At 40.6% G+C, this 20,062-nt stretch overlaps 1 protein-coding gene across 2 annotated transcripts in view; it reads right to left on the minus strand.

Annotated features, from left to right (window-relative positions):
- UMOD (uromodulin) overlaps positions 1-20,062 on the minus strand; it is a 248,946-nt gene that overhangs the window by 38,290 nt on the left and 190,594 nt on the right. For both annotated transcript variants that reach the window (XM_069647169.1, XM_069647170.1), the window contains 2 exons: positions 7,851-8,008; positions 3,445-3,690 (listed from right to left, as the gene is read on the minus strand). In XM_069647169.1, the coding sequence (XP_069503270.1) occupies positions 3,445-3,690; positions 7,851-8,008 (404 nt within the window). The remainder of the gene's footprint in view (positions 1-3,444; positions 3,691-7,850; positions 8,009-20,062) is intronic.

Here is a 20,062-nt window from a genome sequence, read left to right on the forward strand (position 1 = left end):
TAATAGTACTACTATAGAAAAATGGCTCTTTAAAACATTGTGGAATGTCCATTTCTAATGATCATTTCCAATAGACATTGTAGTCACCATAAGAATGTTAAACTTGTCATACTGTGCAAAACACAATAACAAAAGCTAGAATACCAGTACAAAAAAATCTATAGAAGGCTAGCATTCAAAAGATGGACAGCCTATGCCATTGCCTCTTCTGAAAACACATGAAAGTCAGGGCTGACTTTGTTGTTAGTAAAATACTTATGCCTCGTTGTACAGTTCATAAACATTAATTACATCTGAAAACGGACACCAAAGTCAGGCCTGACTTGTATGTGTTTTCTGAAGATGCAATAGCTTAAGTTATGAACTGTGAAACTCATACCTTCTCAGCACAGTTTGTATGAAAGATGCAGTTTGTACTTCAATTAATGTCATCTCAATTGTAATCTCCTCAAACATTGGGTAACGTACAAACTGGAAAACTCCTATGCCTCTTTGTACATTTCTTGCACATTAATTGAACTAGGAACTGCATCTTTCATACGAACTGCGCTGAGAACGTATGAGTTTCACAGTTTGTACATCACACCATTGCATCGTCTGAAAAATCATCAAAGTCAAGGCTGACTTTGATGTCAGTAAAACTTGTGTGTGTTTTCAGAAGATGCAGTGGCGTAATGCATGAACTGTGAAACTCATACGTTCTTTACACAGTTTGCATGAAAAATGTAAGTTAATTCTGCACATGGGGCATATATAGATACAAGTCAAATATTAATAACTCAAAATTGGATTAGTTGATTTAAAAATTAAACAAATCAGTGCACCCATTCCAGAGGACATCTCCGTGCCTGGATAAAATGGTGAAAATCGAAGCAGACAACTTTTAGATATTTTAGCCAAAGACATTTTTTTTTTCCTATGGGAAAACCCAATGTTAAAAGATGTTAAAAACACGATCCAAGTAAACTTTCTTTAAACTATGAAGCTCTTATTGTAGGATTCTGATGTGTTGCATGCACAGGTGTCTGCTTTGAAATATTAATGTTTAAGATTTTCAGATTTTGTCATGCAAGCGTTCGAAATTGATTTTCTGAAACTCCATAGAGAGTTCATCTTAACCTTAGCTCAGCTTTATTTTGGACTGTTTTGAGAAGTTCATGTTCAATATGTTACTCTCCTCTAGGAAATGTCACCTACAGAAAAAGCCATGAACAATTGTATACCAGAGTTGCTTGAAAAGCTGGCACATATGTGTACTTGGCTTGATTTGGTGAAAATCCATGCCACACTTTTTCGAAAAATGTTTTTTTTTAAAATGAGAACTCCAAAGAAATCTGTGCCTATTTTGTGCATGTGTTTGTATATGCCATTGCCTCTTCTGAAAACACATCAAAGTCAGGGCAGACTTTGATGTCAGTAAAATGCCTACACCTCTTTGTACAGTTTGTACACATAAACTACATCTGAAAACTGACACCAAAGTCCGCCCTGACGTGTATCTGTTTTTTTGTGTGCTCTACCGCTGTCTTGGTTTCAGTAAAAACCTGGAATTGGCATATTGCAGCATCTCTTGGCATGCATCACCCCCAGCAAATAGAAATGCAAGCATTTTGGCTAATAGTTGCTTACCGACAGTGCTTTGCTCTGTGGCTCTAAGCAGAATGTTAACTGCCATGGAGGCCTGCTATGTGGCCCTGTGACATGCGTGGCGTGTTAACTGAATTGCCTCATAGTACTCTCACTTTTCATTGTAGAAAAATGATAGTGTTTGGGACCCGTGCCTCAATGCTTCAAATGCAGGATTGTCAACTACTCTGATGAGCACCAATGAGAGTGAAATGTGTGTTTGTGATTGTTGCATTATGTTGCTTTCAGGCTAATACACCCATGCATCAAATGACACTTCCCTAGATGCCAATGCCATGAATGCAATATTGAGAAAAAATTGACAAGGTAATTCATGGATTATTTGCGCCGAAAAAAACGGGATTTGTGCGCTATTCTGCCCGCAAATCCCCATTTGTTAAACAGGGATTTGCAGGCATAATGGCGTACAAATCCTGTTTTTTTTTTGCGCAAATAATCCATGAATTACCCCCTGCAGCTTTTCATTAAATCGCTGTATACCTCTAGTGCTTTGCTCTTTGGCTCGCCCCAGGAGGTCAACATCCATGGCTGACTTCTAGCTCGTGCTGTGTCATGTGTGGCTTGATATTTGAAATGTTTGATTCTACTCTAACTTGCCAGGGTCGAATGTTTATTTTCTTGCATTTTTTTAAACCACCATACCATTGGTTGTTTGATAACTATTAATTGACGTGAGTTATTTGTTTTTCTATTATTTGATCAAATGTATTAATTTATGAGTTTCTATTGAAAATTAAATGTATAAATGGTAACCTTCTTTTTCCACATAGGTTATTTTTTATTTTGACTGTTGATATATGCATATTGTAAGTGTATGGAAACGTTCTAATTATACTATCTTAAATATTTGATATTCTCTTCTGGTATGACGCAGGTGACTAAAACAGATATCAAAAGGTGCTGAAAACAAGAAAAAAAAGAAAATGCCAATGAAAACAAGCTAAGTAAATATGGAAAAGGGTGAAATACAATACTAGGACAGGAGTAAGAAAGGCAAGGGAAGAAAGGAAAGGAGTTATGGAAGGAAGCAAGCAATGTCGCATATAAAGGAGTAATGTAGAAGGGAAATGCTGAGAATAATTGGGGGAATGAGGAAGGACAGGAGGGGAAGGTAGGAGGAAGAAAGGAGGGAGGGAAAAGAATAAGGGAGGCAAGGTGCAAGGGGAAAGAATGAGGAAAGAAGGAAGGAAGGAAGGAAGGAAGGAAGGAAGGAAGGAAGGAAGGAAGGAAGGAAGGAAGGAAGGAAGGAAGGAAGGAAGGAAGGAAGGAAGGAAGGAAGGAAGGAAGGAAGGAAGGAAGGAAGGAAGGAAGGAAGGAAGGAAGGAAGGAAGGAAGGAAGGAAGGAAGGAAGGAAGGAAGGAAGGAAGGGTAGGTATAAAAAAAATACATTCTTCACATTGGGTGTGGTAAAATAAATTGGAAGGAAGAAGGAAGGAAGGAAGGAAGGAAGGAAGGAAGGAAGGAAGGAAGGAAGGAAGGAAGGAAGGAAGGAAGGAAGGAAGGAGGGAGGAAGGGAGGGAGGGAGGGAAGGAGGGAAGGAAGGAAGGAAGGAAGGAAGGAAGGAAGGAAGGAAGGAAGGAAGGAAGGAAGGAAGGAAGGAAGGAAGGAAGGAAGGAAGGAAGGAAGGAAGGAAGGAAGGAAGGAAGGAAGGAAGGAAGGAAGGAAGGAAGGAAGGAAGGAAGGAAGGAAGGAAGGAAGGAAGGAAGGAAGGAAGGAAGGAAGGAAGGAAGGAAGGAAGGAAGGAAGGAAGGAAGGAAAACATAAGAGAAAGATGGGGCAGTGATAGCAATATCTTACCTGTCTTTAATAATATAGTATTTGATTGGATCGGATGCATTGTTTGTAGGAGTCGCATAGCAGTTTCTCATCACCAAGATGAATTGCGATGTATCCCCACCATCAAGCATTAGCCCAACATACAGTATGTCCTTTGTTGATATAGAAACTTCGGGACCTTCATACGGTAAAAGGTAACTTTGGTCCCTGTAGATGGCCATTTTCAGCTTAAATTCACCAGTGTCTCCAAAGTGGATACTTAATGAACTATAAAAATAAAAAAATAATTAAGTTTGTCTGGTACAGAATATAAACCTTTTCAATCCAAAATGTGACACAAAACTCTTTAAAATAATACAAGTACCCAAACAATTAGCAACACTCTTTCGTGGAAATCATGCTACATACGTTTTTTTTGGACAGTTACAATACAGATGTCATTGGCAATTTCTATTTTTCTTTTTTTTAATGTCTTTCATAAGTTATCTAGATATAGTGTGTTACCCATTGCGGCCATTAAATAAAATATACAGCTGATTAGGTTTTAATAAAGTTGTAATATGTATATATGATATCCCAAATTTCTTATGTCGCTCCTTGAAACACTTGTGTATAGGCGTGTTATAAATGCCATATCATATCATATCACATCATATAGTCTTTATACAATGATATAAATCCTACTTCCAAAGTTCTTAAATTGGCTTGATGCATCCAGCTATCGAGCATTGAGGTGTAGTAAATCCCATATACAGGGATAGCTGGTCATAGCTGGGGATAGCTGGGGCTAGCTGGTCAGATAGCACAGCGAGTAGAGCGCTCGCTTTGACATCGTGCGGGGGCAGGTTCAAATCCCGGCAGGACCAACTCAGCCTTTCATCTTTCCGAGGTCGATAAACAAGCGCCACACACTGTGGGAAATAAGCAGCGCTAAGATACCTGAGGGTTCGTAGCGCTATATAAATGCAAAAACAAACAATATCGTTTGATGTGTCAGTTAGAACAAGGATAATCCAGACAGTGGGTGGGGCAGAAAAGAGTCATATGGTGGCGGAGCTGGTACCATAATGAGGGAATAGAACATATCAGCCACCGTAGTCAAGATTCTCTTTGACTATTTTTCCATTAATCCCTGATTTAATTTCATTGATGAATCTAATGTTCATTAAGCAGTAATCTCTGGTCCTTTTGATTAGAATTCATGATAAAGATCGACTCCCCCCTAAAGAGTGCCCCTTCTGGATTCTTCCAAACTTGCCCACAGCGGCCACGGATAAGGATCCCGGTGCTCTGATAACTGGAGGATCGCGGGCGAGCAGCATTATGAACAGTGAGGAGAATGCTGCTCCGTTCACAGGCATATTCACACAATTCAATGTCATAAAGGGATTTTTCCTCCAGTTTGCAAGAGTGCCTAAAGCGATGGTAGAGACATGGCCAGATGCCATCCATGCCGAAAACATCTAATACTTTGTTGGCCTTGCTGCTGGAGCTTAAAGCTGGCCTTCATGCGATCTCACTTACATATACTGAGATCAATTCTAACATGCTCCTTCTGGCATTAAAATGCTCTAAACATTAGACTGTGGATTTAAGCCATGTCCTTAGAGCGCCAGAATGGTCCTGTGCATGTACAAAGATTACGTTAATGTGCTGTAACCTTCATCTCAAACAAATACAATTCAATAGACAGTCTCACACTCATATTACCCCGATGTTTAAGCGTCACACTGACCCCTAGCAAGTCTGTAGCGTGCCCGAGATGCGGGAACTCTGCTGGCACTTGTTTTTTATCTATTTTGGGATTGCCCAGCAAGTCCATGCTTTCCGATGCTTGTGAATGAGGTCATTGGGAAGCTGCTAGATGTGCCGAACGCCTCCTCCCCAAAGATCTGTTCATTAGGTCTACTATCAGATTTATGTAGATACACTCTTACATTTAAATTCGCTCGGCTAGGATGATGTAGCTAAATGGGCAGCTCCTGCAAAACCCACATTAATGGCAGAGAGAACTGATAGGACATCGTGGGAAACAGAAGAGTATGACGTAGGATGTTAGAGGACGCGTGGAGGGCAAGGCTCTCCGCCAATGGAATATTCTGCTTCTTCCCTCTGACTCTTACCCACCAGGAACTCCAATGAATGCCGTCTGCTGATACACTCATCTAAATGTGAGTTTATTGTCTGCTTTGTAGTGTCCACAGACGTTGCTTTTGGTTACCACCTTACCATTGAGTTTGTAATCTAGACATTACGTCTATTAATGTATCTTCTCAGCGGGTGCTTTGGTGTTTTTTCCCCCCTAAAATGGTGTTTACTTTGCACTGAATTCCCTCTTTGTAGCAACTGATTTTTCTGGAAATACGCTTTGTTGTTATGTTATTTGTTCAAAATAAATATAAAATATAAGCCAGAAAAGGGAAGTATTTTAGCTGCTGCAATAGCACAAGAGAGACACTGACCTGAAGTTCAATATTACATTCAGAGGTTTTTGGAAGGATATGGTGAATCTGTGTATTGGTCGTTTTTGATCTCATGAAAGACTATATTCTGATACTGCCCAGTACCCAAGTAGTAGCTTCCTGCACCTCATAACCAAGAGAGGCAGTTCCAGCCATTCTTTCCCCTCTGGCAGAGACAAGAATGTGCTTTCTCATGGTGGTAACTCACGCCCCATGATAACATTTGGAGAGATCTGCTTAAATGGACCACTTAGAAGATAGTTGCTTGTTTCCTGTCTAGAGTAAATACTGGAGGCTCCCTTATTGTAATTCGTCGTGTCATTTCCCACCTTTTTGGTGCCATGGCTCTGGTCAAATATACCTGTTGCGTTAGGGAGTGCAGTTCCCAAAAGGTATGAAGAGGAGTGTTTACTTAGATCTTAATCTAGATGTAATTTATCTGCTAATAATTGCATACTGTTTCATATTTCTTATTTGTATGATGAATTGCTTGCAATTGACTTATTTACTTCTGTTTTTGATGTATATGTATTACCATTTCTTGGTTTCACTGTAAATCGACCCCTTCACATTTCTCTACTGCCATCAATTAATCATGTCGAAAAACTCTAAAATTCCTATCACACTGACTAAAGCACTTCGATGAATGGGCTGAGCTCGCTGTATTCTCGGAAGTCTGTTTCACATTTTTCTGTGGAGACAAGAATCCTCCTTCGGACACACCAACAGGTGACTTCGACAAACTGTGACGTAGCCATGGAGTCAGACTTCCACATTCAAGTGCACCATTTGATATGAAACATGAGCTGACAGGCGTTGCAGATGATGGCAGGCCTCCCATATGCCTGGGGCCCATCGCACTGCTCGTAAGTCGATAATAACTCACAAACCCATCCATTTTGGGTAAGCTTCAACACCAGATGGTGAAGATCACACAAGCGTGTCCACGCCACATCTCCTAAGCCAAGAAGCTGGCCAAGTGAACACGGGTACGTAGCACACTCCATGCTTATAGAAGATAGCCGAAGGCAAGGCCACCCACCAGCGCACGTCTGCAATCATACACCATTCCCAACGACACATTGCATAACACCTCGGCCATTAGAATGCATCTATCCCCCCACTACACAAATTCGGTCTAGCTGGAGACATTGGGCCTCATTACAAGTTACAAGTTTTGGAGGTAGCCATGCCCTTAATAAGGGTATGGCTACCCCCAAACCCGGGTCCGGGTTCCCTGAATGGGTAAATACCTGGCATTCCGACCTTGGAGGGCCCGGTATTTCCCCATTCAGGGAACCCGGACCCGGTCCATCACCATTCCCATTTGAGCCCCCATAGGGCTCAATGGGAATGGGGAGCATGCTAACAACGGGCCCGTTAATAACGTGCCCGTTGTTAGCATGCTGGGCCGCTCGCGGGACCCGCTAAGGACGTTTGGTAAAACCAGGCGTCCTGAGCGTGTCCCGCGAGCGGACCTTGTAATGGGGCGGTAAGGGGTTAACGGCTCCGGCACCTTTACCTGCACCGTTAACCCTTTACCGCCCCCCTCGTAATGAGGCCCATATTGAGTGTATTACTTTTGCATACTCTAGTGTGAACTTCAAAGCAGCCATCCACTTGCCAGAACAATAGGGCTAGCTAGTAGGGACCTGGCCAACCCTACCCAACTTCACTTTGGCTGAAATGCAAAGATGCATTCAACTCCTCTGCTCAAACCTTGGACTACTATCCTCGAGGGCATTCACCTACAGAGCTTTGGAGCCATACCAATGGGATAACAGTGCTATACAAATGAAAAATGACATTACCTCTGTGATGCTAGTGACATGAACACAGTCTCTGTGGAATGCTAAGCAGCGGGAAATGCTCGTGCATAGTCCATTAATTCATGAATGTGTCCAGCATTGTGGAGGGAAAATGCATCAGTTAATCCTTCAGCAGGACAGATAGGTGTTCGCTTACCTGGACATGGGTCTCACTGCGGTCAGAAGACTGAGTTTCATATCGAGGGGATATGTGCAGGAATAGCTGATGTTGATCTCCTTATCTCTTGTGATGATCTGATCCGAGCGTGGTGACAAAAATATCGTGTTCATGTAGGTGGCATGTGTTACGTTTGTCTAGAAATAAAGAATGCAATTCTTTTCAAACTCATCATACATAATCAGAGCACCATTCTGAATGGTCATGCCTATTCAAGTATGCAGTGGATATTAGATATGCCCCTCACATTTATGCAATGGTTAACAGAAAGATGCTTCACCCGACATCATCACCTTCTGCATCCTATACAGCATTCTGGGTGTCATCAGGGCTCAACTTGATGACACAACCAATAGTTAAGTCTAGCCTCACTCTATTTACAGCTCATTAAAATGCTTAGGGAACACAGTTTTCTGACGTAAAATGGGACATCTGCTTGACACGCATTGACCCTGGGGGGTCATTACAAGTTTGGCGGAGTGGTAGAAGTGGCAGTAAAAATTCTGGTAAATCTGTTACCAGCATTTTTACCGACCCACCAAACTACAGGTTTGCCAGTGGGGATTACCTGATTTACCTCCAGCCAATAGCTGAATGTAAATCAAGCGCCCATCAGCAAAACACTGCCGGAATTACTGTTGCCGGTAATTCAGGTACTTCCCCCCATGGAGTCCTATTCGACTCCATGGATGAGGAACTTAACTTGTACCCTGAAAAGCAGCCACAATTGCAGGAAAATACTGCACCAGTGTCTAGGATTGCAACCCCTCTTGCCACATCCTGGGCAAATACTAATGACTTAACTTGTCCTGTCATCATTTCCCCTCCTCAACCCCATGTTCTGCTTTGTAAAGTTAACGTGAAAAGTACACATACCATAGTGTCACTGAAATATGTAAATCTTTATAGAACCATGTTAGGCAAAAAGTGTACAAATGTTGTATTATTTCCCACATCTTGACCGGGAGACTACACATACCAGAATGCAATTGAGCAAAAGACAAAGAAATGGTCTCTGAGAGCTCTCAGAGAACACTGGGAAAATAGAAGATCTTTAAACCATATTGGGGCATATATATATATATAAGGTTATTCTAGTCTGCCTCACCCAATTAAGCAGGATTTCCGACTCTCCATGTATTAGTAGCTCCTTACTCAGACATAGTTGCTCTTTTCATGTGGGTCTCATGACAGCTTGACCTTTAGAGTGCAATACTTTCAAGGAAGGACAGTAGCACGGTTTTGAAAAAAGATAATGTGGATGCCATGTGTTTTCTTAGTTATCTTAACTTTATTTCGGTCATAGACCATGAAACACTTACACACAAATACAAAGCATAATCACAATCAATACCTTGTTAAAATAGTTACAGACATGCTCTTCACTAAGTCACGACAAATACAGTTAATCCATGTCAATCATATACATGTGAATTCATTTAAAACTCTAAAAAACAGATTTAAAAATGCCTGATGTCACTAAACAAGTATGCCCAATAAAAATATAAATCTAGTAAGAAAGCCCCACATCTATGTCAAGTACTTCATTAAAAGATGCAACTTGATCTTATCCTCCATGCCCTCGACAGAAAGTTTACATCAGAATGCACTAATAAATCATCTTTAGAGTTTACAAACAATGCCAGTGCTTGCTTTATACTTCTGGCGGCACTACACCTAAATAGAAGCTTGATGTATTTTTTCCTAATGGCATGATAAAGAGGACACAATAAGAAACAATGCGTAACGTTCTCAATGTACATTTTAAAAAAAAAACATTTGTTTGCATCATCATGGTTCCACTTGTGTAGTAATTCAGCCAAGGGTAACATGCCCAAACAGAGCTCGAGTGACAATGCCCTGCAGGATTTTGGAGATATAATTTCCAAATAACTTTGAAAGGCAAAGCACTGCTTCAATTCCCAATATCTCCTTCCACTTTCGCTATTTATAATGTTGGAGAAAAGCCACACACTTCATCATGCAAGAGGGCTTCTTTAATCTGTGTTTTTAAAGTCTGGCTGATGAGCTGAGGTTCAAACCAGCATTCCCAGTATTCTAGCTGAGTGAGGCTTCCTTTAGGTACTCCAACAGGGGTTACAAATGGCCACCCTCCTGTGATAGAATATCCTTGAAGGCCAATCTATACACATGAATAGTCCAGGGGCGGACCAAACCCTAATCCAATATAATATGGGTTTGGATTTACATAGTAAACCGATCCTTCGGACATCCACCTCTAGGAAGACTTGAACAGTAGGAGAACTTCTTGGAAGTGCAAGTAGATTTTTCACAAATGTATTTTCAATTATACTTAATTGATTTCAGTTGGTTCCTCCCCACAATTCTTCCCCATAGAGTGTTGCTTGTCTGGCCTGAGCAGAATACGCTTCCAGTGATACTTTCACAGCCCCGTTGCCATAATCATGGGCAAATTTACCAATGGCTCCACTGTAGCGATTAGATGTAATATCAGCCTTAGAGACTTGGAAGAACCAATTGCAATTTTCAGTAAACCGGTTTCCCAAATAATCATACTCACTTACCTGCTCAACACAATCGCATTTGAGTGTCAAATTTAAAGTGGTAAGTCTGATAATTCACTAAACCCCACAAGCTCAAATAGTTGGACGGCCACCCTCAGCTTTCCTCTACTGCAAACTCAATAGTCTCTGCCCACATTTCCAAGTTCACCAGTATGTAATCCATGAGAGAGACTCAGGGACTGTTCACAGATTTGTGTTTTGCTGGGGAATCCCCAACAAACCTCCCATTACATGCTCGGATACGCGGGGACACAAAGAGACTAGCGAGCACTAGAGCGTTCTTTTTGGGACATCTGGGGGGTATGGCAAAAAGGGTTTCCACATTCCAAAGTCTATCCTTCAGAAATACCGCAGGTCAATGCCAGGAGCTCAAACTGGAGATTACAATCCCCCATGATGAAAACATTTGGGCTTGACAAATGCATCGCCTTCCAAACATGGACTCTAGCCTAAAGAAGATCAAACAGCTGAATGTCTTTATCTTGGCCAGGTTTGTTATTATACACATTTATTAAAAGGATGTCAGATCCATCCCTGATACTTAGATGTTTTCTTAGTGTGTTAGGAGATATTTAAAAAACACACATCACCCAAGACTGTGCACCGCCTCCCATGTATGCAGTAACTGTGATCAGCCATGCTTAGCTTCAAAGCGAAGAAGCTTCCGGCCCTCTCAAGCCATGTTGCTCTTGTAACTTGTGCATTTGTTAGGTTACATGGCCTAAGGGGGCCTGCCTCTTTTTGCTTTGAAGCTAAGCAGGTTACTGCTTAGATGGGTATCGCAGATGCCTATTTCCAGTATGATAAAAAACCAAATATACCGGTGGGTATCAGTAGTATGGACTACAGATAGCCATGAGTATGTGTAGTTTTATAGCTGCAAATATCAGAAAAACGTCTGAAAAAACAAATGCGTTTTTGCCCCGTAGGGTCGCACCAAGTGCCCCTCTCATCTGTGCTAGCTGGTCCCACTCCGCTAATGGCCTACTCACCTCCCCTGCCCTTTTCCTTTCCCCCCACAACACTCAGTGTTTCTGTGACGTAGTTTGCTTTGAGATGTCGGCTATTCACAGGTATACCCCAGGTCATACCCGAGGGTATGGGAAAAATGTTTCAGCCTCATGTTGCAAACTTGGTCCCTAACAACCTTCCAACTCCAAAATGTCACTTGGTGTCCTCTTGCCCCCACCCCCACCTCTACCCTGATAGCATTTCCATGTTTTGTGACCTGCAAATGGCTTTTTTCAGAATTTAGTTTTCTGATAACTTTGGTTGTAAACTGGGGTATAACTTTGGCTAGCTCTCACATCGAAAAAAATAAGATGCTGTCTGTTTAATCTATAAACACCCAGTTTCTCAATTTACCCTAGAATCCCTCTTCTTCATTAAATAATTATGGAATAACCACAAACCACAAAAGGATCGTGAGTCAATGATTCGTGCTCAAGTTGTTTCAAACCTGGTCCAAATCCATCAGCGGTTTATTCGCTGTGTGGTTTTGCCTATGGGAAAATGAATGGGGACTAGGCCAAAAGTGCTTTTTATTGTTTTCTTAATAGCATTTGTTTTTGTTTTTTAACCAATCAATCATACCCATACTTTCCAGTCGAGGGGGGGAGGCGTAAGTTCAATTTTGTTTGCAGTATATCAGCCAAATCCATTCTACGAGTCAAACTTTATTAGCAATTCATTTTTTTCAATATCCTATGTAACTCTGTCTTACCGTAACTATAAACATATATATATTATTTATTCACGCTAGCGCAACGCATAGTTAAGGTTAAGATGAATTATGGCATTTCAGAAAATTACTTTTCTTAATAACTTTCATATGCATGTATTAAAACATCTAAAAATATTCCAGAGTAATATTTTGCATGCAAACTTTTTACATTAATGGCTTCATAGTTTAATAACTGTTTACTTTGATGGCATTTTTAACAGCATTTAGCATGGGGTTTTCCAAAGGAAAAATACATCATTTTTAAGCCCAAATATCTCAAAATTGGCCGTTTCGATGTTCCTAACTCTTTGTAGACACCTAAAGCCTAATTCACAGAACTTTTTCCAATGGGACTTTGCCATTATAAAAACCTTCTGTGAATTAGGCCCGAACATTTTATCTGCAACTGGTGCACTGAAGAAAACGTTTCAAAATTGAGTTGGCCAATTTTGAGGTATGAACGTTTATAATTTATCTATATATGCTGCAAGCACACAATGAATGTGCCTATTTCAAACAAACTGCACACCGAACATATGAGTGTTACATTACCTACATTACGCAATTAGCAGGTCGTACATTAAACAATTGACATCTAAAAAATCACAACAAAGGCAAGTCTCAGTTGACTTTGATGTCAGTTTTAAGGTAATGGGATAAATGTACACTTTCAATACGAACTGTCCACAGAGCATATGAGTTTTCCAACACATACATTACACAATTAACCTCTCCTAAAAACTCAAATTAAAGGCATGTCTCAGCTGACTTTCATGTGAGTTTTAAGGTGATGGAGTAACTGTACATTTTCAATACGAACTGTGCACAGTGCGCACAAGTTGAATTTGATGTCAGTTTTATGGTGATGAAATTAATGTAAACTTTTCATACAAACTGTACACAGAACGTGCTCCGACAACACATGCCCCTATGACACAGGTTCCTACAACACACCCTTATCACACGCACTAACTGCACACTCTTACAACACACACTCCGACACACACCTTTAACACATGCTCCTATGACACATGCTCTTACGAAACATGATGCTATAACAAGGGTTTATGGTCATAATACCGAATTAATAAATCTTGAGAAAAAAAAATATCGAAAAAAAGTCCGAAAAAAAAATATTGAATTTTTTTTTATGACCTTTTTTTTTCGAAATGGGGGGTTCCCCCAACCCCCTTTTTTCTATTTTTTTTTTGTTTTAACCCTTTTTTTTACTTACCTGACCCAAAAAATACATATATATAAAAAAAAAAATTCGATATTTTTTTTTTCGCCCTTTTTTTTTCAGGATTTTTGTTATTCAAGATTTTTTTTCGGCCTTTTGACCGACCACCATAACAAGTGCTCCTAAAACGCACACTTCAATCATAAATGCTCCAATGACATGGACACCTACTACACTTGTGCCTACTGCACATAAAATGTGGACATACAGCCACATTAACCTATGAAACATGCACCTATGACACATGCACCTACCACACACACTCCTACGACACATGATTTTACCACACACACTCTTATGAAGCAATCCTATGAAATGCACTCCTACGACACATGGTCCTCCGACACACTCTCTTACAACACATACTCCTATCACAACAGCACCTACTACATGCGCTGCAAACATGCACACAGAGCATATGGTTTTACAGTTGGATCATTACAAAATTAACATCTCCTAAAAACTCACATCATAGACAAATCACAGCTGGCCAATTTTAAGGTGATGGAATTAATGTATACTTTCAATAAAAACTGTCCACAGCGCTTATGAGTTTTACAATACATACTTCACACAATTAACATCTCCTAAAAACTCACATTAAAGGCAATTCACAGCTGACTTTGATGTTGGTTTTAAGGTGATGGAAGAACTGTAAAATGTTCATACAAACTGTACACAAAGCGTGCACCTATGACACCTGAACCTGCAACACATGTACCTCTGACACATACACCTATCACACATGCTTTGATGACACATGTTACTACCACGAACACCCTTATGACACAAACTTACTGCGCACTCTTGCAACCCATTCTAATGACACACTCCTATGACACATGCTCCTATGGCACATGCTCTTACAACACGTGAGGCGGTAAAAAGTACTCCTACAACGCACACTCCTATCATACATGCTTCTATGACATGTTCATCTACTACACATGCACCTACAGCACATAACATGTGGACACATAACACATGCTCTTCCGTGCAACAACATAGATGCACCTAAGAAACATGCACATATGGCACATGCACCTTCCACACATGTGCCTTCCACACACGCTCCTACCGCACACACTCCTACCACAGACGCTCATACCAAACATGCTCCTACTACACACATGCCTACACACTCACAACACACACTCTTATGACACACTCTTATGACACACACTCCTACGACATGAGCTTGTAAGACACATGCTGCGATAACATGTGCTCCTATAGCATACACTCCTATAATAAATGGTCCTACAGTAAGCTACTACATAGGCATCTAGTACACCTAAAATGTGGATGTATGAAACATGCTCTTACCATGCATTAATAGGTGTGATGGGTAGGCACCACACATTCTCAATATCTATCTCAATTTCTAGTGTCCTCCAGAAAACCAGCTAACCCTTAGTTGGAAGAGAAATACACAGAAATGTCCGATGTTGCAACACTGGAGATGCTGTTTATGCGGTTACCTTACCGCACATGCTCCAACCAAACACATTTTCATGAGACACACTCTCACGACGAACACTCTTACATTGGCCACTTACCACACACTCTTATGACACATTCTTATGACGCACATTCCTACAACAGGTGCAGCTACTACACATGCTCCTACTACACACACACACACACACGCTTCAATTACACAAGCTCCTACGCAATGCAATCCTACAGAACATGGTCCTACGTCACACACTCCTACAACACATACTCTTACTACAGCAGACACGTGCTCTCACATGCACGTAGGGCACATACACATATAACACATTCTCATGCCACAATGCTCCAACGACACACGCTCCTACCACACACACTCTTACGAACCACACTGTAATGACACACATTCCTATGACACATGCTCCTACGACATGTGCTCCTGTGATACACTCTGATATAAAAAGTGCTCCTACATCCCACACTCCTATGATATATGTTCCTGTAACATGCACACCTATCATGATATTTGGTGAAATATATGTTTTACATTTATTAATAAAGCTTATGTGGTAACCTTAATTATTTATGATGTTTTTAGACTTTAAGATGTTGTTGGTTAACCTTGACTCTTTTGTGAAAATGAAAGTCTCAAATATACGTATATATACATATATATAATATACATATATATATTATCGGGCAGCAGTGGCCTCCCACCTATATTTAAGGTGTGGCATGTGCAAATAGACTTTTCACCAAATTCTATTGCTAATAACTTTTGACCCGCTGGACAGCTTAGAGAAAAAGGTGCAATGAATCAACACACTTGGCGTGAAAGCTGCAGGACGGATTTGGACCAAATAACAAACAACTTGTGCACAAAGCGCTGCAGGTGTGCATTTTACTTGTTTGGGGTAGATCCATCCAGTAGTTTTTAAAACATGTCACACAGAAGGGGGTGGCCCCGGGAACCCAAAAAGCATTTATATATCTACTATGGTGCTTTGCAGGGTCGGGTTGGGACATCAAATTGTCTCAGGCACCAATAAAGACAGTGACCCACTGTTGCAAATGGCTATTCATTCCTTTTGTAACACTTTTTGAATAGTACCAAAAGAGGAGTTTGTTAGATATAATGTGATGCAAATTGTCCATTTTAAAGAATATTTATTCAGCAACACTAGTCGAACTAGTCAAACTATTAGCCGCATAGTGAAGTAACTCATCCAACTGGTCCGCATTTGCCAAAAAGATTGCCCACTTTGACCAAAGAAAAGGACCAAACCAGCATTTTGCATTTTTTGTTTGCCCATGGGCCTATTGCCCTATAGGCCAGTCTGACCCTGGTGCTTTGCAGCAGAGAGTCAGAGAAGCTTTTCAGAAATGAAAAGTAGTGTTTTTGTTGTTGCTTGATGCCAGCAATTCCTGCAGTAATCCCGGGAAAGCCAAAAACAAAAAGCACTCAAAATGCTATTTGGAGGGGGAAATGGGGTGGATAGGGGGAAAGAGGACAACATGTCAAGAGTTTGGGATGGGCTGGAGAGCCCGTTCAGGGGTAGAACATTTTCAACCTATGGGGGGAATCTTACGAGATTCACACGGTAACATTGCAAGATGCTCTATGAAAAATAAATGCATCACACGAGTTGAATAATGAAAGCGGTTAATAGGAGAGGGTCAGGGAGGGGAGAACACAATGGGGGGAATAGGGGACCAAGAAAAGAAGACAGGGGCACATGGTGATTGCCAATGAAGATGGGGAAGACTTTTACATTTTCTAGCATTGAACATTCAGCTGGTGTGGGAATTGATCACCATCTTAACTTGCCACCTCCCTCCCCATTTCAATGCCCATGAGGACATACATGGTATTACAGATGGGATTCACCATGACATGTAAAACGTCAACATGGGGACATCAACAGTGATCACCTTAAGTCTTTCTTCGCCTTAAATCTGTCATCATTAAATTTCAATGCTGAATACATATATATATATATATATATATATATATATATGTATATATTTGCATATATCGATCATCATATATCTATACTGAAAAGCATTTGTGAAGACAGAGTTAACACGATAAATGGTTCGATTTAACCTAACAAAACCCTTGAAATACAGCAGGTATGGTAAGTGACTACCATTTTAACTCCTCCCTTTTCACATGATGTCCGTTTTGATCTCATTGGTAATCCCTACTGTCATGTATATGCTCATGGAATGAATAATGCTAGCCACTCTGAGTTAAGATCATTGTCACTTCCCAACCCTGCTGAACTGCAAGGTTTTTGTCGTGTCACCGTACATGTTGCATCAATTATTATTTAAAAAGGCAGCAAGCTACTAGCCCCGGCCTTCTATGTGTGGCCCATATATCCCACTACCAACTAACTAACCACATTTCACCTCTCACCAGGCTGCAACAATCAGGCAATGTGTTCCTCATCAGCCCGCATTTGAGAAAACCAAAACCAAAGAAGCAGTGAAATGTTAATCATGTAATAGGTGAGGTCTCAAAGATAAACTTGAAAATCAGGAGTGGCTAGAATTTGTTAATAAAAATGACATCATTTTGTTCCAGGAAACATGGGCAACCAGCAATATTGACTTAAAAGATTTTATATCAATGCATACACAGGCCTGCACAAAACAAGGGCGGAATGTTGTTTGCCCTGTCAATTACTGTCTGGTTTACAGAAATAATCCTGAGAAACATTTCTGAGAATATACAATTTGTGATGTTAAAATATCAGAATAAACCTTGTGAAGGATCATTAATTTTGACGATGCTTATCATAGGAAAGAGCCTGGTAAACATATTTTGCAAGGTGTGATTTCTGGGTACACATACTGATGAAAAAGATGGCCAACTAAGCGTAACTATATTGACGTGAGATTTTATTATAAGGCTTGGGAAAAGCTTAGACGTATCAGGTGACTTAGCTGATGATGGGTCTTTTGCTGTCGCTTTGGCCTTTCCAATCTAATAGCTTATGACAAAGATCTGGCTGTATGGCCCTTCATTTTAGAAGAGGGGGTCTACACCCAGTGAATGAGCGATTTGTTGTGGTTAGCCCAGGTAATTTTAGTAACAGCGCAAGATGCATAATAGATTTTACGTTGAAGCTAGAAGTGAGACGGATCAATACCCACTGATCCTGACATAGGAATATAAGAAGGAAGGTTCAGCTAGGAAGATCAAAATGGTCTCTGATACACTTTCTGGCAAATAATAGGAAAACCATTAAATGGAGGTTGGAGAATAAAAACCACTTACACACCACAATAGTGAAGGACAATCTGACCTTGATACTAGTCTGTCCCGAAATGGACAATAGAGGGACAGAATGTTTGAAGTCACATAGTGCACTGATCAGCGTGTCGGGTTCTAGGGTGAAAGTATACATCAGTCTCAATAAATGAAACCCTGGTTAGATAAGGAGTAGTAAAGAATGGAACACAGGATCTACTAGCAATGCTGAAGGTGTGCATGGCAGAGGAATAAATGGTTAAGGCGGATAGAAAGAGCTACACGGTTACAATTAGGACAAGATAAAGAATCAGCCATGAGGAAATATGAGACACGATTGAAGGGGCAGCTAGGATAAATAATTTAACTGGCTTTTGGAAACCGGTGGCCGAGCAAACCCAAGTACAAAACATACCTCCAAACTGCCAACACATGTAGCTCCAGATACATGGGTGGAACACTTCTCGAAATTACATGGCACAGATAATGAGGCATTAGTTCTGTGATGATGCGGTACTGCAGGACAACAGGATAACGCAAGAAGGGCGTACTAGACAATGAGAAATTACAACGGTTCAATCATCCCTGTAAAGGTACTACAGATGGCACTAAGCCCTCGGGAGAGTGGGAAGAGTCCTGCCAAAGATGCTGTACCCCTGCACCTCTTTAAATGTATAGCATTTTAATGGGATTCCCTGTGGACATGTGTATTAATGCAATCAAAGAGTATAATAGCATCCCAGCATAATGAGTACAAGTATTATAGTAAACATACATTATAAAAGGATGATTACATAACCAACATCATACCACCCCAATTAATTATCAAATGGGAACACAAAGCTCTTTTGTAAAATACTGCAAACTGATCAAATGTCTAGATAATAAAAATATTTCAGACATACAATATTGTTTTATGGAAGATCTAGGCACAGAACTACAGGGTCATAACCTCTATCTTCTAAGTGCAAAACACATTTGTGGAGAGGGATATCTACATATGCAACCCACCTCAGCATGTGATTATGTCAGAAGGGAAATCCTATAGGAAGAAGTGCGTAAGCTTGGCATACCCAAGGACCATCTTGCAATTGTGAAACAACTGCGAGGGTAAGGTTTGGTCGAGATATAGAACATTTGGATTGTATTAGTATCACAAACAGGTTGCACCAGGGGTGCGTCCTGGTACCTCTACTCTTCAATCAATATACCGATTCATTGGCTAAAGTCCTAGAAAATCCCACTTCAGACACTATAACAGTTATTGACAGCTTATACATGAAATATCGAGGTCTTGGGGCTAATATAAAGACATCAAGTACCATGGTAGTGGCTAAGAAGCAGAGATGTAAACCCATATTTATAAGAGCATTATAAACAGTATGACTACCTAGGAATAAAATGTAATGGTACTTTATCATGGGCACCCAAAAGCAGAAACAAGCCTTGAGGATGCTACAAGTTAACAGGGGAATTGTAGGACACATGCATAAACCGGATTCATTACTCCCCCATGTTGTAAAAGAATGGTGCATTAAATCTCTGGCATTAGCAAGATAAGGTGCTGGAATATGGGGGTAATCTAAATTATTGAGTCTCCAGGTAAATGAGAATACATTTCTAAGGAGTATTTTGTGTACATCTTTGGAGACTTCAATGATGAACACTAACATGGAAACAAGACCTGCTTTTATGGGTACTAAGTGAATACATTGATTATTTCTACCACTCGGAGACTACACAGGACAGTGTTTCTAAATCAAACTGTAAGCCCCTGTGATGCACACGAGTGCACGCAGGGGCTTATAGGCACAGGAGGTGGGGGTGGGGGGGGGGGGGAGAGAGAGAGAGAGAGAGAGAGAGAGAGAGAGAGAGAGAAATACATACTAGTTGCATGGTTCCAACAGTGCAAAAAATGGTTTCAATAACTTGTATTACGTGATGCTCCTCCTTATGAGTTTTGTAGTG

Source organism: Ambystoma mexicanum, chromosome 2q (assembly GCF_040938575.1).
Source record: "Ambystoma mexicanum isolate Mex_15411 chromosome 2q, UKY_AmexF1_1, whole genome shotgun sequence".
NCBI lineage: Eukaryota > Metazoa > Chordata > Amphibia > Caudata > Ambystomatidae > Ambystoma > Ambystoma mexicanum.